This window comes from Drosophila suzukii, chromosome X (genome assembly GCF_043229965.1).
Source record: "Drosophila suzukii chromosome X, CBGP_Dsuzu_IsoJpt1.0, whole genome shotgun sequence".
In the NCBI taxonomy this organism is placed as follows: domain Eukaryota; kingdom Metazoa; phylum Arthropoda; class Insecta; order Diptera; family Drosophilidae; genus Drosophila; species Drosophila suzukii.
The window spans coordinates 19,010,343-19,034,592 of record NC_092084.1 but is presented as its reverse complement, the minus strand read 5'-3'; the positions used below and the strand labels follow the sequence as shown (position 1 = coordinate 19,034,592).

General features: G+C 37.5%; 2 protein-coding genes across 2 annotated transcripts; one reads left to right on the top strand and one right to left on the bottom strand.

The window, feature by feature from the left end:
* Positions 1-19,214: 19,214 nt before the first annotated feature.
* Positions 19,215-20,445, top strand: LOC108005436 (probable isoaspartyl peptidase/L-asparaginase CG7860). Its single transcript, XM_017068722.4, has one exon. The coding sequence runs from the start codon at positions 19,287-19,289 to the stop codon at positions 20,286-20,288; it is 1,002 nt and encodes a 333-aa protein (XP_016924211.2). The 5' UTR covers positions 19,215-19,286; the 3' UTR covers positions 20,289-20,445.
* A 562-nt stretch (positions 20,446-21,007) lies between these two features.
* On the bottom strand, positions 21,008-23,742 carry PIG-T (phosphatidylinositol glycan anchor biosynthesis class T). The gene is made up of 2 exons (XM_017068721.4): positions 23,413-23,742; positions 21,008-22,809 (listed from the first exon to the last, which is right to left on the bottom strand). Exons 1-2 carry the CDS (start codon positions 23,585-23,587, stop codon positions 21,092-21,094), a joined length of 1,893 nt encoding a protein of 630 aa, XP_016924210.2. The 5' UTR covers positions 23,588-23,742; the 3' UTR covers positions 21,008-21,091.
* Positions 23,743-24,250: the final 508 nt, after the last annotated feature.

Genomic DNA, 24,250 nt, shown 5'->3' with positions numbered 1-24,250 from the left:
AATTAAAATTATAAAACATACAGTTTTTTAACTTGTCTGTTTTATATAATGGAAATATTTTCGGTACAATATATATTTTCGACAAATTTTGTGCTTAATTCGAATCTAATTCATTCATAGCTTTCTAACTACTTTATACATTTTCTAAGTACACCCATTAAAATTATAAAACAAAAATGTTTTTTAGGTTTGCCTGTTTAATATATAAGTGGAATATTTTTGATTTTGTGTGGAGAAGTTTTGTGCTTAAATCAAATCTAGTTCGTTCACAATTTTTACCTTTCTAACTACCTTATAAATTTACCTATAAAGTTTTTAAAGTTTGCCTGTTTTATATTACTTTAAATGCGTCCTTTCTGGGTGTCTAGTTTCTTCTTCCATATTTTTAAAATTGAATACAATGGTTCTTGTTGAACATACAGTAAAGTTAAGGAGTGTTTTACATTTTTATAAAATTTCGTTCTTTATTATTAAGTTTATATTTTTTTAAATTATTTGTTTTAACTTAAAGTTTATCTAAATGTTTCTAAGTCTAAAATTTACGCTCAAACACAATATTATAAGCTCACCGATTAACTATTTGTATTAATATATCGAAAACGGTTCCACTGTGCAGCGAACAAAACACAACACGTTCGAACGCAAACGTGTTCTGTTCTGGACTCGAACATGGTTCGTTGTAAACTTTTGTATGGAGAACTCCTCGAATATATTATCTTAATATAAAATATGGTAAAAGCAATATCTTTTAAATCTACTAATTATTATTTTTTTTTTTTTTATATATTTATTATATTTATTTTTAAACGTCGATCCAGCCATTAAGTTGGCTATAAAACGCTCAGTTATGTATAACAGAATAAAATAACATGAAACAACATTAATTTTAATAATTTGTATAACCGCTACAATATAATGTTACTGCTTAAATACGCGGCATATAAAACATTTGATTATGCTGTTTTGGAACTTTTATCGGTTAATGCAAATTGTTTATTTACTTAGTATGTACGTTTGATTCGAAATTTTGCCATACAACTATTATAATAAATATTCTATAAAAATAATCTTTACATGAGATCCCTCTTAAAACCAATCTTATAACATTAGTATGATATCCATAAAAGGCTTAAATTTCCCAATATAAATAGTCTATTATTCGAAGTTACCAAAATTCCATATTGACCGATATCCATTCAACCACGAATGCTGGAAAATCGAGATGGTAAAAATTCGACATAATTATTTTCGAAATATAACTTGATTTCGTACTGACTGTTGATTTCACACCACGCGAAATTCGTGAAACAAAAATTCAAATTTATTAGTGGGCCCATGGGTGTAGTTAGGGTTATTGGTGGGGAGGGAGGTGATTTTGTGTGTTAAGCTTCCCATATATTAGGTTGAATTCCATGATAAATATTGTATTAAAAAGTATGAGTCATTAAATTAGTTTTTTAAACCTTCCCCAACCGAAGTCTGACTACGCCTCTGAATGGGCCCAACCCGAATCAACTGGCGACAGGACGTGACCTCTGACGCTGATTGGGATTATGGTTATGATCCAATTTGGGACTCGAAAAGAGCTGGGAATGTTAATCAACTGCCAATTAGCTGCCTGTTCAGCAGTTCCCCGGATTCAAGAATCTCAGAATTATTCAAAAATAAAAAAAGGAAAAACCCAATGGATGCAAATTAAATTACGGCGAAAGGGTAACACAAGTGTGTGCGTATCTTTTGGGTTCTTCGCTCCATTAAAAAAAAATAAATTGCTTACTATACATTTAAATATTACTTCGATTGACAAAATTTTTTGTACCCTAACTGATGGCGATTAATAAAATACCCAAATATAAATAAAATAAATGGAGATGGCAATAGATCATTTATTTTGTACTTGATGTTAAACGTCATTGTTTGAAATAAATCTGTCGAACTTGCTTTTAGACACCTTTATTAATCATTTCAAGTCACAGCTATTTCTTGGGCCTCCTTCTTTTTTTAATTCTATTCCTAGTGCTTTTAATTTAACAGCGCTTTGAAAGGACTCTTGATTTTTAGAACAGCAGTCAGCCGTTGATCCCCGACCTCCATTTATCAGATTTTGCCTCACTGTATAGAATAAACCCTTTTCTCGCCATTCTATTTGTATCTTATAAATCTCCCAGGCTGTCGAATTAAGCACTTCACCCTTCGACCCTTACGCCTCTATATTGTTGGCCATAATTCCTGGAAACTTTGCCATCCTGTCAATTAGAAGAAGTCAACAATTGCAGTTATTCTGGTCCTCGAGGAGACCCATCGCTCCTCTACAAAGTCGCACCCGTTCCACCCACTTTTCCTTTTCCTGACACTGGGCAAACTCATTTCACAGTAAATTAAAAGACACTGCAAGCGGTGGCAGTTGCATGTTCACGGAAAATGGGGCAGATGAGGGGAAATCGGGTCAGATCGAAGGACACTGAAAGGCTAGACTTTGGGTCCCTTTTTACTTACGAACAAAGTATATTTCTTTATTAAAAATATCTCAACAAATAATATAATAAGCTATATGACAAAATATTATGTTGTTATATCTCCTACATATATTTTTTTTCTTAATATCTTTCTTACATTAATTTATATCTCTTACTCAGTGATGTGATTATTATTGCTCTGACTATTTGATGTAATTAACTAAATACTTACAAAATAATTTTATTTATACAATATAACGATTAGATAATTGAGAACTATTAAATGCAGAATTTTAAGTATAGTTTCTCTTGAAATCGCTGGGATTGTTCATAAGACTTTTATGTTCAAATTATAGTGTTGCATACTTTCAGACACCTTCAAAAGTGATTCGAAAATCCAGGAGATTTGTTTGCCATTTGAAGCATTTGATAAAAATGAACCTCTAAGCACTGAGGATGGCGAAGTAACATGCATATAATACCATCTAAGGGAAAATAAAATTTAAGCAGACAAACTCCAGCTCCTCTGCGGACGGCCCTGTGCAAATATTCCTCACTGGCATACTGGCATAAATAATTCAGAAAACAGAAAACAAAGCCAGGCGACAGCTGAAGTACGAGCGGCCAAAGGGACACCCAGGACATTTTAACCATGTCCTTGTGGATCCGGAGAAACCCTCTGACAAATGACAAATGCAGTGGACTTAATTACTGCTCCGCAGTCTCAGCCATCGCAACCCATTCCCGGGAAAAACTCTCCACTTGGTTGTCAACAGGTTTTGGCATCCGTTTTCACTTTCAGGCCCAGGCTGGAGTCACCTGCAGTTGGGGCAAAGCCGGGCGGAAATGCAGAAGAGCGGAAATGCGGAAAAGCGGAACAGCAAGTGGAAAGGACACCTGTTGCATCTTGCATTTCAAACGAGTGCAGCGCGGGCGTTGACTAATTGCTGCTTGTTAACAGAACCGGAAAAGGGGTAATTGCGGAAAATTGAGACTCTGAAATGGCCGAAAGGGGAGCAGTAGCAGCCGAAGTCTCTGGCTTTGGCTCTGACTTTGGCCTTGGACCATGGCATTCGATTTCCGGCTTTCCGTGGCGCATCCTTTCACTCAGAAAAAAATTGAGAAGCTAGGTTGACACAACCATTTCTAAGCTTATTTTGGTACAAGGTTTTTAGTTTTATAAGCAATTTGGCAGCAAGAAAAGCTAAGCCAGCTTATATGGAATATATACCTAAACCTAAGATTTTTCGACCATCAGACTTCAAGAAGTCTATACTTTTTAATAGTCTCCAGATGTCTGTGAAAAAAATGGTAGAAACATTTAACCATTTAATATAATACAATACAATAATATTTTAAAACTTCATCCATAATTTTAGAAATCCGCCAGCAGTTTAAGGTAATTTTCGCATAACAAATTTACAATGTTATATTTTAAAACATATCAAAATTTAACAATACAAAATTGTATTATAATTGAATTTTACCTTCAAAAGAAGAGATTTTTGACTGTACAATAATACTTGGAAGACATTTATCTTTGAAAACATATGTATTCTTGTGAAAACGTAGATTTTTTTTCATGTACAGCTTATTAAAAAGTAGGAAACGACGAAGGAGATCATAAATATAGCGGTATTGTTGGTAAAGCGCAATAACAATGGCGATGACTGCCCCCAAATTACAGGACTCCTTGAAGAACCCCCTTTATTTTCCGGTTAATCAAAAGGGGTTATTAAATTGACTTGGTTGACTAGAAAAAGAATTTTTTTGTCTAGAGATAGAAGAAAATTTAATCTAATCTTAATCTAGTTCTCCCTTTATCTTCCGGCTAATCAAAAGAGGGTTTAAAATCAGTTGATTGCTAGTAAAGCATTCATTTGACTAGAGATAAAAGCAACTTTTAATAATGTAATATTCTTATATGTATTAAAAATACATGCATATTTCCTACATGATATATTTTAAAATGAACTCATTTTCATGTAAGAAATACGATTTGAAAATCACTTAAAGTTAAAGACTTTAAAATAACGCGTGAATAGGCACATTCAAAATCTTTCCCCTCACATAATGTTATTTAAAATTGCAAAGAAAAGGCGACCACCTGGGCGGGCCACCTGTTGAGACCCTACTGCTTCAGCAGTAATTTAATTTGCCCCATGCCACGCCCCCCACGCTGACCAGCCCACAAAACGCCCCCCCTTGTCCACCGCCCATTGACGTGGACATTTTGTAACGTTGACTTGTGCATTCGCAGCTGGAGATACTGGTAAACAAAATGTATTCTAATTACGGACCTGCAGCGAATGTCCTTGGCCCACTCCCTGAGCCACTGAGCCACTGAGCCACCGAGCCACCGAACCACTCGGCACCACTCCCCATCAATTGGCATCATGCAGCTTATTTATTTACGACGCACTTCCAGCACTCCACTTCAGGTGGCCAGTGTCCTCTGCAGAAGCTACGAGTATCCATCCATCTGAGTGCCATAAAAGTCAGCTGCATTCACCAGATTCGAATTTGTATATCTATTATCTAAATGAGGTTTTATTGGCTGCCTTTAAGCGTAATTACCAACATGGAAAAGTGCTTAGGGTAATCAATTTGAGTTTAGAAGGTGAATCATTCTTAAAGATCAGTTACGTCTCAAATATTGTCCACAAATATTTGGTTTTGAGTGTTTATATAAAAAGTATACATTTTAAATGTTAACTTAAAAGGAGGTTGGCTTTTTCCCTTAAGCAAGCATAGTGGAAATGCTCTGCTTGCTTTCTACCGCCACACAAACAGTGTACAACGTACACACGACGGTAATCTGTCCCGTGCAAATTACTCCCACAAATAAAAGAAAAAACAGTCCGCTGTTTTATACTTGTAACAAAATAACCAATGGCACACCATAAAAAAATGCACAACAAATGTTAAAAATGTATTTTATAACTTTCATTTTCCTTTTCAACTAAAGAACATTTTTTCAGATTTTTTTAAAAAATGTTTTTATTAACAATCATCACCAAGAGACTTGAGACAATGCCTACTCTTTAAATCAATATGATTTTTTCCCTTTTCATTTACATTTAATCCCTAAAAAATTTGTAAAAAAAAGTCACAAAAACTAAAGCCAAATCAAAGTCATCCCACACTTTTAAGCTTTAAATAAATTAGTAACCAAAGCTTTTTGCTCCGTCAGCAATTCGAATTCAATGCCCCTTTCATCCTTTACCAACCCATTTAACCATTTATGTGCTGGTCCATAACTTTGCTTTAAGGCAGTTACAAAAATCGACGAAAGATATACGGAATTAAGGAAGGGGTACCTGGATTTGATGGGTTGTTCGGCATCGAATGGGTATGGGGATGACGACATGGAGGAGTCTATAGGAGCCTGGAGGTGCTTGGAAGTGCATGTTGGATTTTTACGACGGCATTGGGTGCGTCATAAAGTGACGCGAATGCAGGATGCCTTCTTCAGCTTTCTTTTGGTTTTTTTCACTCTCCTTTGACAATTTCACTGTGAGATGGGGTTTGTGTTGAAATATTTAAGGGACTCGTGAATTTGCTCAATAAAAATTCAACTTTCTTGCCACTTACACTCGCACACGAGCGCATCATGAATTTTCTGGCCACGTTGCGTATACGTATTGCGCCGAAAAGTATGCTATAAATTTTGAAAATTCAACAGCTCTGCACAGTTCCCCCCCCCTTCACAGTAATTATGGGTTACGCCCCTTTGGCGTGCGCCCACTTACACAATATCGTGTGGGCGTGGCGCAATGGGCGTGGCTGGTATCGTTTTGATCAAAATGAGTTAAATTCCATTTTCATCCGCACCCAAACTCACACACGCACTCACGTAGCCCAGTATGCAAATATGCGATACATCTCTTTCCCTCTCTGTTTCTCTGGGTTTTTCACTGCATGGCAGAGAAATGTGACCGCATTTCGGTGCCCAACTCTCTGGGGGACATTAAATCAATAGAGACAAAGACATTAAGGCGAATATTCAACAGATTGTCGAAACATTTCCTTCGCGACAGCCTTTTTTATGCGGACATAAACATATATTATGATCAGATATTGATATTATGCTGTGTTCTCAGAAATTTCAAATGGTTATTGAATATTGGTTGCTTTCAAAGTGTTTAGCAAATATAAAAATGACGTACCTTCAGAAATGTAATTCATTTTCGAAATAAAATTTAAATGCTGTTTTGCTTTACGTTATCGAAAAGATATTTCAGTGCTTGTTGAAATTGTTGCATTTAAATTCATGTATTGACTATTGATATTGTATTTTGTTTTTATTTCGCAGCTATAGAAAAAGTTTTTGCATTCCCCTCGACAATATTCATATTTTACATGAAAGTTTGAAAAACTCGCCTCGAAATGAGTCGTCCTTACCATGAGAGTTTTATTACAGCTGCATATGTAAACAGATAGATATACATATAGATAAGCACTTATTGAATATATGCATGAATACATATGCAGAGGCGCACATTGATTATTCTTTAAAAGGGGTTTTGGGGTTTTTTTTTTATCAGATTGCCACAGAAATCCCTGGGATTTTTAAATTACTTTCAAAGGTGTCTAAAAGTAGGCAACAAAATCTTTTAACCGTTATTTTTCGCAGCATTCTTATAGACACCCTTAAAAATAATTTAAAGTTCCTATACTTTTATCCCTATGTTTCTTTAGATTGCCACAGAAGTCCCTGCGATTTTTTAATTACTTTTAAAGGTGTCTAAAAGCAGGCAACAGCATTTTTAATTGTTATTTCTATGCAGCATTTTCACAGACACCTTTACAAATAATTACAATTTCCTATACTTTTATCCCTGTGATTTTTAATTACTCTTAAAGGTGTCGAAAAGTAGGCAACAAAATCTTTTAATCCATATTTTTTTTGCAGAACTCTAATAGACACCTTTACAAGTAATTTAAAAATCCTTTACTGTTTTTTTGATTATTCAGTCTGATATCTTAAAAGAGCGAATACAATCTTAGTTGAATGAAATATTTATCTAAGGGATCTTTGCCACGCCACTGTCTACATTACATATAATTTCGGAATAAGTTTCCAATGATTTTATTGTTCTCCCTTTGCGAAGGCCATAGCAGAAATCACTTAAAGTTCTGGATTCGGATAGCCAAAAGCCAAGGGCAAAGGCAAAGGCGAAGGCATTAGGGTCAAGGCTGTCCAGGCATGAACACCCCTGCCCTATGACCCCTGGCACCCCGCCTGTGCGTATGTGTGTGCGTTTGAGTGCGTAGCCAAAAGACGAATCGCAAAATGCTTCTTAATTTCCTGCTTCGAAATTAATGCCAATGATTTGTTTGGAGCAACCCAAAAAAAAATTTGACCCAAACAGCTCGAGAGAAAATGAAAGCCCATACCTGATGGCCTGGCAATTATCCTTCGTATTCTGTTCCTCTGTGGGTGGTCCTTTTTTGGGTTTGTTTAGCCACCTGCCAGGCGACCAGAGAAACAAAAACAATTAACATGCCCCCTTCATTAGCATGAAAAATTAACCCACAAGCGGTGCCCAAAAACACATAGTTTCACTAGGAGAAAATATGTTCACAACTATTTCGGGGTTTAAAAAATGTGATATATATATTAGTAATTAAAATGTTTTTGTAAATAAAAAAGTACTACTTGAAATACTTATTTTATTTAAAATGTAAGAATAAGGGTTCCAATAAAAGGTTTTTATTTTCATTTGTTTATTGAGTTTCAGAAATATCTATACAATAGAACCAACATTACAATACCTATTATTTTTGATGGAACTTATTTAAATCTAAAAATTTGAAAGCAATGCTTATATTTATAATAAGAAAAGCTAATTATAATAGAAGCATGTTGTCAGAAACATATTTTTTTCAAACTCAGTGGCACCAATTTGAAAATTTACTAGCAATAACAATCGTTACATTTTTAAAAATAAAAAAAAAACTTTATTTTTTAATACATTTCTTATCAATAAAGATTTTATCTCGTTATAATAACAGCATGATTTTATTTAAGATAAAAGATTTTTATGTTTTGATATTTATTTATATGCATATAGCCAAGTACATGATTTTTAATTCATGCTATCATTTGATATCTTGAATTAAATTATATTTAAATAGTTTGGAACAGGGAAGTCTGTTTCTGATTCTAACCATAGATTAGGAACAGTTAATTTTTTTTGGCAGTGCGACTATATAAACTGAAAAAGGGCGAAAAGAAGGGAGAAATGTGAATAGGCGCCGGATTCCAAGTCGCAGTCCGGAGCAATTTGTGGTCCCTCAATGACAATGCCATTGAATAGGTCGGGGCACGTACCTGGACAGGTGAAATTACTAGAGGGGTTACTAGAGGGGTGGGTGGTTTTTTGTGAGCAGGGTTGGGGTTTGAAGGCCATCGGAAAGCACCGTAATGCGTGCGTGGCCACAAACGTTGGCTCAACATTTATTATGGACAGCTCCCCGCATTGTCCGCCGGCAATTTGGCCAGCTCCTTCGTCCTTTTTTCCCACCTGCAACTCAATTTTTCCAATTGCTGTACTGTTGAAATGATTGAGCATTTGATTGTTCGCATGTAAATTAAGAAAGGGGATCAAGGCATACGATTTTGAGAATAAAACAGTAAAAACAAGCAGAAAAGGCCGCCAAAAATGCACTGGAAAAAATTGAAGCCTTTCTAATATAATGTGCTTTTATAACAGCTACATTTTACAGGACTATCTATAAAAAATGTTGTAATAACGTATAAAGGTTTCCATAATAATATAATTCCATACTCTTTTCCAATATGTTTTAAAATTTAAGTTTATTTTAAAAACAATTTCGAACTATTTAGACATACTATACATTGCATTAAGCTTATTTCGGTGCATTGTCGTGTTGAGTGATTTTAAAAATTAAGGTCCAATTTAGAACGTTCAATCAAAATGGAATGTAGCCAGGGTTCAGTAATAAAGATTTGATGAATTGCCCAGTCTAAAGTTTGTTTTTCAAATTAAAAATCCTATTTAGAATGCTCAATCAAGGCTTGAACTTAAATTAAATTGTCAATGAAATAGTCTATTATATAAAGGTAATTTACAAATTAAAAAAATCGTTCAGTGATTGCCTTTCTTCCGTATGTATGCACATATCTTCACTTAAAATATTAATGATAAGATGGTTATATTAAAACAAATCCCACTTTAATGGTCGTCGTAATATTCCTCACGAAATCCAAACAGAGATTTTTCAGTAAATTTTCCAGCATGCTGCTCGTGGTGAAAGTGGTAAATTCTGACGTGAGGGGAGGGATTAAGTTTGGGCTGGGAAACAAATTAATTCTGAAATCCAATCGGAACGCAGCGCACGCACACAAACACAAACGAAGCGAAACAAAACAAAACGAATCAAATCGAGTGAGAGAGAGGGTAGATATTAACAGAGTTACAATGGGAAAAGGAGAAAGCGGAACTTTCTCCCCATAAAAAAGGAGTGGGTGGGTTGCCGCATGCTGCAAGTTCAAGGTCAGCGCCGTGGGGCGGCCAGACACGAGCGTCGAAAGTGTTATTGCAACAACACTGGGGGAGGTTGCTGGATCGGCGGTCTATATCCTATAGGATAGGGATACGGGATAGGGAGCCCCGGGGAAAGTCGAGTGCTTAATCCCCATCACTCAGCCGGATGATGGATGCATGTGACCATGCCCGCATAAGGCACTTTACAAAAAAGGGGAGATCCAACCCAAACGGAACCGTATTTCAATGCTACTAACGTATCCCATCGAATATAGTGCAATTCTAAGACTTTATAGCACTTATCTATGTAGATCTGCATTTACAATGTAGATATAGAAGTATAATAAAACATTATCCATCTTATCAATAATTTACTCACCTAAAAAGGTACAGATGAGTGGGGATCTATAATGATTTTCTTAATATTTTTTAATAAAAAATTTAATTTGAATTAAAAATGTTCTACTATTTTATTAGTAAGTTCGTATAATAATAATAGTATAAAGTTCCAAAATATGTTTTTAACATTTTATATTGCCCAGGTGTTATTATGAAGTCAAGTGAACTGCTATTTATAATGTTCCATATAAGCACTTAAGAATTCGCGTTCTGTTTGTTTATCCAATCTAACCAAATTTTTTGAACTTACACTATTTTTTTGTTTTTATATTTGTATTGTTCCATTCTATTATTCCATTCTATTGGTCCATTCTATTAGGAGGGTCGAGAATTCCATATAAGAAACCCATGTAAGAACTCAAGAATTCGCGTTTTTTTTGCTTTAATAACCAATACTAAATAAATTTCTTGAACTTACGATTTTTTCTATTTTTACTAAATGTAGTATTTTTTTATGTGGTCACTTATATTATACTTACATTTTTAATTTACTTGCTAGTGCCAATATGGTCCACATAAATCAAATACCCTTTTAAGGGTATTCTCGCGAAAACTGAAAAAATTACAAAGGAAGTGTGAAGCGGGCAGTCGCGATAATGAAACACAAACTCTACTCTCAAAAGCCCAAAACTGAAACTGACAATCAAGTGAAATGTGAACGAAAGTGGGCGGCAAGCGAGGGGCGGGGCTTTGATGTGTGTGTGCACACATAAACAAACAAACACAAACAACCATTCATACAGACACAGAAAGCCGCAACAAATTTCAGGAGAATGGGCTAATAAATATGTACACAAAGAAAAAAATTGATAATTTTGGTCCTTTTTATTTAATAACAAAATTTAAAAAAGAACGTATTAAAAATGTATTTATTAAAAATTGAAAAGAAGATATAATATTGCTGCCTAGTTAAATGTATACATATTTATAAAACAAATGTATTTATAAATTTTTTTCCGTGTTAAAAAGAGTGTGTTAGTGTGAGCCCCGGCCAAAATAGACAGGACAATTGAGCGACAGGACACAGAGGATGGGGAATTCAGGGATTTCGGAAGGGAGGGGCCACGCAGGACAAAGGAGGAGTGACCCGAGGACGTGGGCAATCAAATTTCCACCAAGGCAACATTACACATAAAAAGCCAAGTGTTTGATGTCCTTTGTCCAATGTTGGTCCTGTTGACTTCGTTTTTTTAACCAAGTTAGGGTGCCAAACGTAACGAAACGAGTTCTGCCCAAAAGTTTCGCAAAAATGTTGCGTTTATGCGCAGGAACTGCAAAAGAATTTCAATCGAAAAAAAAATATTTACCAAAGATGATAAAAAACCATAAACCAATAATATACCTAAAAGACAATGTAGTATTTATAGCTAATTTAAAATATTACATTAAAATGCCTACCTAGTTATATCATTTTTATTTTAGCTATTAATTTTATTATCATTTATTAAAAATGAAAAAACTAATCATAAATTCTGTCATGGATCTTTTGTGTTTAAGGGTTGACCCTATAAAAAATATTCTGATTAAAAAAAAATTAATAAAAAAGTAAAAAAAAAAATTGTTTTTAATTTTTAATTTAAATTAAATATAAACAATTTCGATAAATACTCTTAATAAAAACAATTAAATTACAGTTTTTCTTGTCTAATATGTTCCAAGAATCTAAGAAAAAGGATACTTAATCGCAGAATTCTCCGGATGTATGGTTTCAACTTCCGTGCAGTTACGTAGGGCCGTAGAATTTGGTATATTTCTCAACCATACAACTATTTGGGCTTCTTAGTTACAAAGCATTTTGTCAAAGGTGAAAGTCTTGCGCTGGATATTTTGTTGCATGAACCTCATTAAGTGCGATGGTCACAGCAACTGGACACGTATGCCTGGAGAGCCTGGAGAGTCCAACCATTCTGCGTCGCAAAATACTATATTACCCCCTGCCACGAACTCGCACCGCCAACCCCCCTTGCCACATGAGCACCACCGCCCATTTCGGGAGTTTCATCAACTATTTGCCCCCCTTTCTGCTGGGAAAAACCATGTAAACAGCCGCAGAGAGAGTTCATTCAGCCCCTAGAATCGAATACAGACACCCAACCCCCCTGGATTCCCAAACCCCCCTTCGACGCCCCTGTTGCTTGTCATTTGCTGCTTCATATTTCTTCATTGCCATAATGAAGACCAAAACAGAAGGCAAAACAGGGCAAAACTGCAATAACAGGGGGAAAAAAAAGGACAACCGCCTGGCAAAGTAACACGTAAATTAATCGCAATGGCAAAAGTTATTTGTTACCCCCTGCAATTTACAAGCGAATTCCCAAAGCAATGGAACCAGCTCTGAATTTTCGACTGAAGGCAACTTTATGTGGTTTGAATTATGCGAGTACACAGGAAAAATGTTCATTTGTCGAACGGACAAAATCACTAAAGTTTTGAAGTCACTCAAGCCGCTGTCTAAAAGTATGCAATAAAGAATTTGGAATCCGTAAGTCCAAGGGACTTACTCCCACTGCATACTTTCAGACACCTTCATAAGTGATTTCAAATTTTTATCTTACAATATCTTATAAATATTTTAAGTTACTATACAAAATCTTAAATTCTGCCAACAAAGTCTAGCGATACAAATTTATTAACATACCCAACCCAAAGTCCTGCAACTTGTGACCATGGGTAAAACTCTATTAGCCAAAAGTTCCAGCCGAAATCAGCCCTTAAGTCCATTAATATTGAATTAGTTAGTGGAATAGGCAAAGACTTGGGGGAGAATAAATAGAGTTCAGAAAGCCACTGGTCGTATGTTCCATCTGTTTTCGAGTCCTAAAGTTTCCCACAAAACACTGCTTATTAGAGTGAACCTTCGATTTGGGCATGCTAGATTTATAAAAAATATATATGTATACTTAAAATAAATTATACAAAAAATTGGTTTTCTATTATAAAATACATTTAAAAAACAAAATTACTCGTCTTTATGAATTTCCTTTTTAATTTCTTAAGTAACATTTACTAGAAAGCTCCAACTATCAATTTAAAATTCAATGATTTCGATTTTTAAGCGTTGTTCTTAATCAATTTAAAAATAAAAAAATGTATACAGGGTAGCTTTAAATGAAATCTGCCAAGTCTTGTCATAAAATAAACACATAGATGGGGTCAATTCACAACAATCGATATATATATAAAAGAGGGCCAAACATAAACTATATATATTCAAATTGCTGCAGTTGTTAGAAGGGCAAGTTTCTTGCCAATGGCTAGGAAATTAAATTATAACACGCAATTTGGCTCAAACAAACGAGGATGAGACGTCGATAAATTCAATTATCTGGCACAGGATAAACAGATATATATCCACTGTGGTGAGACGTTGGCTCCAATGGCGGCGATTGCCTGCGGTTTATTCTAAATTAATTTTCAAGTGGCCATCCCTTGAACGGAAAAGACCGAAAGACAAAAAACGCCAGTGAAAGTTAAAGTCATGTTTTTGGGGGACGTAAAATCAGAGTGGTGGGGTTTTTTCGCAAGCAGAAAATACTTTTAGAAGAAATAACAAACCAAAATAGAAGGCCAAAAAGAAGCTGACAATTCAATTTGCCAGCCTGGGGGGCCAAAGGACACAGGACAATGACCTCGGCAAGTGTCCGGGTGTAACCGATACGGGGACTTGGATCACAATACCTCCTCTCGCTCAATACATTAGAAATCAAAACCAACAAGAATCAGTTCGACCGAAAATATGCCAGACAATCAAGAGTGTAATTGGGATATTACTAAAAATACAGCACTGGGAAAAGCAAGTAATGAAATAAATAAAATTGTCAATATCGGTGGGTGCTCAGAAATCGCTATGATTTTTATAATATTTTTAAATTTAATTTTAGGTGTCTAAAAGTATGCAACAATAATTTTTTAACTCAGAAGTTCAATAAATTCAATCAGATCGATGACTATTTTTTATTCACTGCATACTTTTAAACACCTAAAGTAAATGCTTTTAAGAATTGGTGAATAAAACTTTAGCTTGTTAAATAAATTAAATTATAATTGTACTGCCGCTCAAAACTGCAACTAAGTAAAATAAAATAGGGCTTACTTGCATTGCTAGAATAAATAATGATGGAAATCTAAGCCATACATGTGTAAAATAAATATTTTCGTTGGGTAAAATCTGCGAAATCGTAAAGATTTTGAAAACACTTATAGGTGCGCCTTAAAGTATGCAGTGAAAAATAACGTCGTCTTTCCTACTTCACAGGAAAATCAATTGTTGCATAATTCAAGACACCGTTTTAAAACTCAAGTTGTTACAAAAATGTTAAAGAATGATATAAGGTGATTAATTCCCTTGTGTAAGCCCTGTAATTGTTCTCTCTGGCTGCCGGTCTGTCAAGTGGCAGAAGGGCTTAATTGGAAAATGACTTGAGCCCCGAAGGTAAATGGGCGAGGTGTTTTAAGCAGATCCCCATTGACTTTCCACCGGTTTGGAGAGACAGCAAATTATCCGGTTCTCCACCGATGGGTAAGCTGAGCCGGAAAAGGGGAAGGGGAAACTGAGGGAAAATGTCGGGGGAAAGTGTGGAAATGGACCCCCATTTAATGGCATCCGTAGGCCGCAACAAAAGCGCCTTTCTGACGTCTTTGTCATCATTGTCACTCCGGTTCCGAAGCCCCTGCCCACTGCAGAATCGACAGGCGGATCTCAGGTGTTGTGACCTTGATTCCTGATGGGATTCCGTATCCTGAACATGCCTTTTTGGACGCAGGACACCTCATGTGGGTGTAGGGTTCTCAATCTGGCAATGTAACTGCACACACACACCGCCCAAGCACCTCAATCATTATGGTAGCATACTTTTGCGCTGCAAAAGTTCACAGAAATAGCTTCTATTTGCAACTAAGTGGGGATTACTCAATTCCTAATAGGATTTCAAATGGAATTTGTCAGTACATAAAGAAAAAGTCTTAGAGCCAATTAAGCATACTTTATTTATAGCTGCATTCAATGCATTTCAAAGATACACATGTGGGTTGTTAATATTTCTATATGCCTGAAACAGTTGCGAAATTGTAATATTATTTATAATTTTCACAAGCGATTACAAGGTTTCTATAATATTTTAATGAATATTAAAGTTAATTTACTAACTGGTAAAGCGAGTGCGAAAAAATAAAACCTGAATCCTTGCATTTGTGATAAACTTTAATTTAAATATTTGATTTTACATCGGCATTCTGTCGTGTGGCGTGTGCAATAAATTCCTCATTGAAATTAATTAATTTGAGAGGTTTGGCCGAACGAATAACCAATTTTATTGTATTATTTAACATGCATTTTAATTTTTATATAATTTTAATATCATCATCGTTGAAGTGGACTGAATGCGCAATTGGACATGTAAGATTTAACTGGTAATGAGCTTTCGGTTGGGTCCCAAGTGGCACTCTATAATCCCGCACACCTGCGCATCCACATCCATCCTTTTTTGTTATGAGCATTTCACACCCAATTAGATTGGTAGGGCCAGAAGGTGCGGTACATGAACTATTACCCCGGGTCCCCCATTCTTATTCTCACACTCGTCCTCGTTCCCGATTCACCCCATTTAATCGCAACCCATTCGAGGAGAAGAGTTCACTGGGGGCAATAATGGCAATGATAATGACTATGATTACGATGATGGGGGTCATGTGAGGACGATGCCGACGACTGACAGCCCCCGTCGCTAGAACCGTTAACAATTTCTGACATTTTGATTTATAAATTCTCCACCTAGTCCACCTCCTATTTAACCACGTCTATTGTTGCCCTCCTGTTGTTCTTGGTCTTCTATTTCTTTTTTCTGGAGCTCTTCTTCACAAAGTGAAATTTACGTTTGATCCCCAGAATTGTTAGTGTGTGTGGGGGGGGGGCTGGAAAATTGGCCAAGGAATGGCAGGAGTAGACTGCCAAAATTGCTCCATCAGGCCCCAGAGAAATGGGAGAAATAACAACGAGATGGGACAGAGTTCAAGCAACGCTCTGTTCTCGGTTCGATGCCATAAAATGTTATTATACACTCGAGTGTATACCGAATATTCGGTTGGTTGTGTTGGTAGGGGCATCTCCAGCCATATAAAGCCAGAGCCCCTATATCAAATATCTTGAACAATCAAAAAGCAATCCGAGCTGCGTCTCCATTGCTTTTAAATCTACATGTTGTTATTCGTTTATGTTTTCCAAGTGCCCAATGTTCTGCACATAATGACTGTTTTATAGAATGAGACACATGAAACTTCTACCAAAGTTGTTCAAAGTTGCTTATGATCGTTAAAATATTCTTATATTTTGAAGATTTTATCACGATTGCTTACAAAATAGTTGTAGTATCTAAAGCCTTTCAGAAATAATCAACAAGGTTCCTTCTAGACTTCGTTTTGGAACAATTTTTCATTAAGAAACCTTTACAAAATGTAAATAAAATACAAGAAAATAAACCAAAACATATACTAGATATGTATAATTTAATTTACTTTTGTTTAATATATTTAAGCAAGATTTAGGACAGTTGTCTTATGAAAGAATAAGTTTTTGGTTAATTAATATTATCTTATATATCACATTATATACATTATATTAGGTTGTTACGAATTCTTTAACGCCTTTGAAATTTTTCAGAAATATTCATTAAGTTTACTTTCGGCCCATTTTTTAGTAAATCTTAAATAATTTAAGAAACAAAAAGACATATACCAAATATATCTAATTAGAGAAATAACAAGCGCGTCACGCATCTTGTGAATTAATTTTTTATTGTTCGTGACTCTGCCACCAGAAGGCGCCACAGGCACTTCCAGTGGCGGACTGTAGATGGCGCCGCCACTCAATCAAGCCGCAATTGCCAACCGTCGAGTGTTTTGATTAAACGTTTCGCTTTAATTGCTCCATCATCATTGCGGCAGTGGGTGGTTGGGTGGTTGGGTGGTGGGGTGGTGCGGTGAGGTGGTGTCATGCCCCGCAGGGTGGTGCACTATATGTGCGTGCTTGATTGTGGTTCGCTGGTGAAGTGACGCGTACGTTTAAAGACCATTGAACCTTACCATGCCACTGGGAACACTTTACTTACATAGATGGCGATGGCTATGAATATGACATGACCATTAGCCACAAAATTAGCCTTTCATGTTTGATTGATTTCGAAAAGTAAATAAAGGAAATACACAAAGGTATTTCCATGAATACATACATTTTTATATGTCCTTAAATTTCCGAAAGTACAGTTGACTACTAATCAACTAAATCATTATTTTTGTTTCAGTGGTTTTATAAAGAATTACCAAAATATATTTTTTGGGCTTTTTATTAGGTAACCAGGTACTGATATTAATTGAAAACTGTAATATAATTCTTATAAAAAAGCTAAAAATATAATTAATTTTGTTTCGGTTTTAAAAGATACTTCAATATAAAAAAAAGTATACAAAATGTACTCTATATAAGGTATTATACTACCACCCCTTAAAAAAATTGGTAGATAATATTCATAGTGTATTTCTTAAATATAAAGTTGATGCTTGCATCCCAAGTGTTTGCTTTTGAGCTACATCAACAAGTTAAGCCTGTTTTCGAGTGAGATACTTTAACTCCGGTCCACAAAATAAACAACTGGACCCACGATCCCTCTTTCCCATTAACACCAATATCTTCTCGTTTATAATATTTAAGTAAAACACATCTACCACATGAACAATCCGATTATTCGCCTTATCATAGTGCATGCGAGAGAAAACAATGACAGAAGGGCAAGTAATCTCATAAGAATTCCAAGTCGACGTCTAAATACCTTCACGCTACAAATATTTTTAAGGTTGCAAAAATTTATGAAAATAGACAACCAAACTATATATTTTATAATTAAACACTTAAATATTTTAGCTAAAATATTCAATACTGAATTACAATTACAATATAGCAACTGCACGAAGTACCAGTGTAGATAATAAATAATAATAATAAATTATTTTTCTATATTTAAGCTTACATTTTATTTCTTAAATACATTTCTCAGATAAAAGTATAAAAACCACAATTCATGGTTTTGGTTTCAACAAAACAACAAAAACGGTTATCTAAATGAAATTTAATAAGTTAGGTAACTGATTTTTACACTAGCATTTGACTAGAGATATTTTTTAACCAGTTAAATGTAAATATAAAACTTATGATTCAAAAGTTATGAACAAAATATAAATAAAATGAATATACAAATTCTAATCAAGAAGGGGTAATGATTTAAAGTGTTCTTTGAACCAAGAACGCTTCAATACTAAAATCAAGATTAATTCGCTCTTAAAAACAAGAAGAGGGTCATGTCGGAAAGAGAGATATATATTTTTTTTAATCAGGAACGATTCAATTTTGGAAACGAGAGCGCTTATTTATAGAAACAAGAGCATACAAGTGCTCTTTAATTCAAGAACTATTCCTCCTAAAGCTGAGAAGACTTTTTCTCAAATAAAGACAATTTACTTTCAATGAAGTCTCCTCCAAACAAGAACACTTATTCGTGATTTTTTCTCAGTGAATATTTAAAAATCTTTATCATCTCATTTTTCCAAACGAAATATTGCAAAAATATAAAGTAGTTAAGATTTTTCTTATCTATAAATAAATCAAAATGATTAATAGTACATATATTTTTATATTATATATTATATAAAGAAATTTATCATAAAATTAAAAAACAAACTTACATGGATAATCCATCCATCCATTTCAGCTTCCAGTCACAGCTCAGTGACTTTTCCTGCAGGGTATTATCGCCGTCAACAAAGAAGCAATAAAGACAAAGGGAGTATAAAACAAATTCCCAGCAGTCGGAGCTTCAGACCTCAGCTGTTCGAGTCGTCAACCACATCGGATTGTCCATACATCTCCGAAATGCCACGCCCAGTTCTGCTTATTCACGGTGGAGCCGGTGATATTCCGGACTCCAGAATCGCGGGAAAGTTCGTGGGCATAAAGCAGGCTCTTCGATCCGCCTGGGGAATATTGAATCCGGATGATGGCAGTGCAGGCAGTGCCCTGGACGCCGTGGAGGCGGCGGTGAAGAGCATGGAGCTGGACGAGAACTTCAACGCCGGCTATGGCGCCTGTCTAAACACCAGTGGCCAGGTGGAGCTGGAGGCCAGTCTGATGGAGGGCCGAGATCTGCGAGCCGGCTGCATAACCCTGCTGCGGGATGTGATGCATCCGATAACGGTGGCCCGACGACTGATGGAGAAGCAGCGTCATACCTTCCTGGGAGGCGATGCGGCCCAAGAGCTGGCCCTGGCCACGGGAAGCAAGAGACTGCCGCCAGGAGCCCTGGTCACCGAAGGAGCTCGCTACACGCTAAAGGAGTTCCAGCAGCAGGTGGCCGAGGGCAAGGATCCATTCTATGCGCGCACAGAAATGGCTGATGACAAGGGCACGCCGAAGCCGACAACGGATCCCAGTGGTGAAACCGTGGGCGCCGTGGCCATGGATGCCACGGGCCAGATTGTGGTGGGCACCTCCACTGGTGGCATCACTGGCAAGTGGCCAGGTCGCATCGGTGACACTCCCATCCTGGGCAGCGGCACCTATGCGGACAACTATCGCGGTGGCGTCTCAACCACCGGACACGGTGAGACCCTCATGCGATACAATCTTGCCCAGCGCATTCTGGCCGCCATGGAGTACAAGGAGCTGTCCGCTCAGGAGGCCGCCGACAAGGAGTGCCGGGAGATGACCAAACGGCTGGGCGGCACTGGTGGCGCCATTGTCGTCGGCCACTCCGGTGACCTGGGCATTAGTTTCACCTCGCGTCGCATGGCCTGGGGATATGTCCAGGATGGCACCATCTTCTACGGCATCGAGGGTCAGGTGGTGCACCAGGAGCCATTCACAGTACCCACTTAGGAACTCAGTCTGGTGGGGTCATCTTATAAAAGCATATTACTAACTGCACAAAACTCCTTAATAATCTAGTTTACTATTGCAAAAATTAGACTGTTTTTTATATTTAAAAAATGGATGTATACATTTAATAAAGTCGCTTTTCGATTTATTTACAATATTTTTAGGACTTTAAGCATTTAAGTTTCTTTCTTATTTACTTAATTAGTATTGGGTATTGTATATCCTTAAATTGATGAACCTTTTCTTCTGACGGCTCAAAACTATTATCGAAAATGGAAATTATTTTATATTATTGTTCTTTATATTTTTTTGTATGTACGTATTATTGGATTTTAATATTTAGAGCTCACTGTTAATAAAATCCTCCCAGGACGACAAAGATAATTTACAATTCTGATTCGTCCGTGATTCTAACACATCTTAGTCTAAAGAAGCTTTTTCCAACTTAATATACATCATCTTATATCCGACATATACATGTATACATATATTTAAAAACATTTTTTATCGTAATCATTTTTGTTTATCGTATCAAGCATTAAGTTCCTTAAAAAAACATTTATGACATTTTTATATGGGGGAACGCAATTTTAAAACATTTAAACATGTATTAAATGCCTTCATAAATTGAAAATACTGTTCGTCATGCTCCCGGATATTTCCATAAGCCTACACCAATATGAATAGCGGATAGCGAATAGCATTGTTCTTCAGGAATATGTATTGTAATATAATTTTATTGGAATTCTAAAGGTATATCAGTGGAAGCTTATCACGACTCCCGTGGCTGTTTGGATCACCTTCTAGTCCTGCTCCTCCTCTTCCTCATCGAGATCTTCTAGCAGCGGCTGGTCACCCGATGGTCCGCCAGCCGGTCTTGCAGCAGCTCTCGTGGAAGCAAATTCCGTAGCACCCGATGTTGGTGCTCCCTCAGTCTCTCCAGCTCCTTCGGCCGCCTTGCCACGTCGGAAAATCTTGCAGAAGATCTTCTTCACAAAGTTCTTGGGCGCCGACGTCTGGCGACCCACAATGATCATCTTGGTGGCCACACTGTGGATGGGTCCAAAAGCCAGGGCCACCACCGTGCAGGCCAGACAGATCACATTGTACGGCATGCTGAAATCCGGCGTGGGCAGCGAGACAATCAGCGCCTCCGTATGCAAACTGAGCACATAGCTCGGTCGTGTGGCGTTGAACGAATGCTCGAAGAGATGTCCCTCCGCCGGCAGAGCCGTGTAGTTCCTGCCCATCGGCAGTTGGCTGGACACAATGGCGGCCCCAATATAGTGGCCATGATTTGCATCCGGCGGGTATTCCAGCCACTTGAGCAGCAGATAATCCACATCGATGGTTATCAGGGCCGAAGTCTGACCTGGCAGCATGAACCCAATCTCCAGGTGGGAGGGCAGTTCCCTCTGCTTTCCGGGCGTATAGTGGAGCAGCTTGAAGGGCAGTCGCTGGCGTCCGTATTCGTTAAGACGATGCGGCTTTCTTCGGATGGAGAGTGTGTGCAAATAGGCGTGCACATACCAAGGTATAACCTCCTGCACCATAATGGGCAGGGCATCGTAGTGCGAGTTGGTCACCTCCGTGACAATCCTGCCCCGCTCCTGGCCATGCCCTAATAGGTATCGATGAACTGTCACTGGCGGCATGACTGGCTTTGCCAGATTGCGCCGACGATTCTCGCTCTTTGGCGACAGCCATGCCACATTGAACAGCCTCTCGCCCGCATCCTTGAACTGCTCGTGCATATCGTACACGGAATAGACGACGGTGTGGCCACCGCGAGTGCTCTTCACCTCGTGCATGGGTGCCGGAACCAGTTGGAAGCGCTCGCCTTGCTCGTTGCGCTGCACATAGATCTTTGAACTCTGGGCCAGCTCACAGAAGCCATTCAGCCCCATGCCGAAAAGTCGACGCAACGAGAAGTCATTGTTGCTTAGCTCGAAGAGGCGCAGATCGTAGACCAAGTTGGCCGTCTGGGTCAGCTCCACGATGCAGTTGTCCTCGTCGTGATCCTCGCACAGTACACGCACCTTCAGGCCCAGCGAATGGTATTTGGTGTTGTGAACATGTCCGGAATTGAGGAGCGATGCAAAGCCGGAAGCGCTGCCGCATGGCAGTAGTTTCTTCCACGGCGTCAGATTCTCCGTGCACACAATCTCACGCGGCAGTGTCGAGTATCTCACGAATTTGCGGCCATTGGCAGGCATAAATTGTGGACGAATCAAATGTCTCGGTGCAATACTATTCGTGTTGTCAACGAAATTCAGAGACGCACAAAGGACGCCGGAGAAGACATTGGCCAGCTCCTTCCATTGGCGGTCCACTTCGTCATTGGTCAGATTGAAGCCGCTAAACCACGCCCACATCTCCGCACCGCTGGTGGCCTCCACAATGGGATAGCCCCACGTCTCGTAGCGCCACAGTCCCTGGGTCAACCCAATGTGCAGTTCCTTGACCGCAAACTGCTGCAACAGCTCTGCAATCACGCGGGGCGTCAGTTGGGTGTGGTAAACTGAAAGAGCAGATGGGAAATTAGTTGAGATCTCTGTTGCACCTAGGTAGATATTTATATATTATTGCGTTTTAGTTTAGATCTACTCTTAGACTGGTAAAAGGGTAATTTCATAAATTAAAATTACATTAAAACAAAACCTTTTTAAATGTATACCGCTTGAAAATAAACAATAAAAATTCGTATTTAAAAATCTTGATTTGGGATCACCAAACTCAATGTTCAGTAAATTATAAACCTTGGAAGGCTAAGAAATGGTAATGTTCTGCGCTGTGAAAAGACAGATTTGGGTTCATTTTCTGCAATTTATCAGAAACTTGGATAGCTAACGTTAAAATACAAAAACCAAAACATTCAGAGGTCTGCCATTTAGAAATCGTGATTATTTTGGTGAAGTGGTGTGCTCCGTATGTTTGGTTTTGGGTAACCTATCAGAACAAATTAAGGACCTTTAAAATGCAAATAGAAATGCAAAGCAAACCATCGCTAAAATAGCAAGTAACTACAAAAATGCACCATAACGAGTGGGACCTGTATTTCAGTAATACCGGCAGGCGATCCCCGCCCACTGGAATGCAATGATGGGAAAACGGGGAAACTCACGGTTATCCTTCTCCCCGTAGTGCCAGCGCGTGGTGAACTGGAAATAGGTGTTGACATGGTCGCCGGACAGTGGGCGAACCACTAGCTCCTCGTGGAATCGTTCATCATCCCTGCCCAAAGGAGAACCGGCATTAAATGCGACCAGCAGCAACAAGACAAACGCCCTCGGAAACATCCTGGCCCATCGGTTCACTTCCAGTTCCTTCGCCTGCAATTCGATTCCGTTCTACGGATGTCCTCTGTTTAAATGTTTTTTAAGGGTAAAATAAAATTTAATTAACAACAACAGTGTTTAATATGTTATCGATATCGGGTGATGTCTATCGACAGTGTGACTGCGGAATTTTTTATGAAATATACCATCCGGCACTTTAAATGCCATTTTTATTTATTTGGTATATTTAAGAATATACTAAAATATACCACAAATATTCCAAACGGTCTTACCAAAATCGCAGGTGGGTGTCGCCGCTAATTTAGCGGTGTCGCATCATTTTAAAGAGACCGTTTGTCATATAGCGCGTACACACACCTATCGGTAGATTTTTGTGCCGTCTCTAATTGTTTTTGTTGTGGCCACCTGTTTCGCCAAAAGTTGGTTGAATTTAAAATAAAGTTTAGTAAAGGTGGGTTGGACTAAAAAGAAATGAAATGTGGGATTCAATACCGCGATTTTTGGAAAAATTTAACAATTAGCTTATCCTTGAAAAGCATTGAAAAAATTACACTAACGAAAGAAAATAAATAAAAAAAAACTAAATCGCTCTTTACTTTAAAAATTAAAAATATACTATTTATAATTGTGTTCTGTAAATTGGTTGGATTTTTTCGTGAAAAT

Coding starts and splice junctions, on each gene's coding strand:
- LOC108005436 (XM_017068722.4), top strand. CDS start 19,287: ATGCCACGCCCAGTTCTGCTTATTCACGGTGGAGCCGGTGATATTCCG.
- PIG-T (XM_017068721.4), bottom strand. CDS start 23,587: ATGTTTCCGAGGGCGTTTGTCTTGTTGCTGCTGGTCGCATTTAATGCC. Junction 22,810..23,412: donor CTACGGGGAGAAGGATAACC/GTGAGTTTCCCC, acceptor CTGCTCTTTCAG/TTTACCACACCCAACTGACG.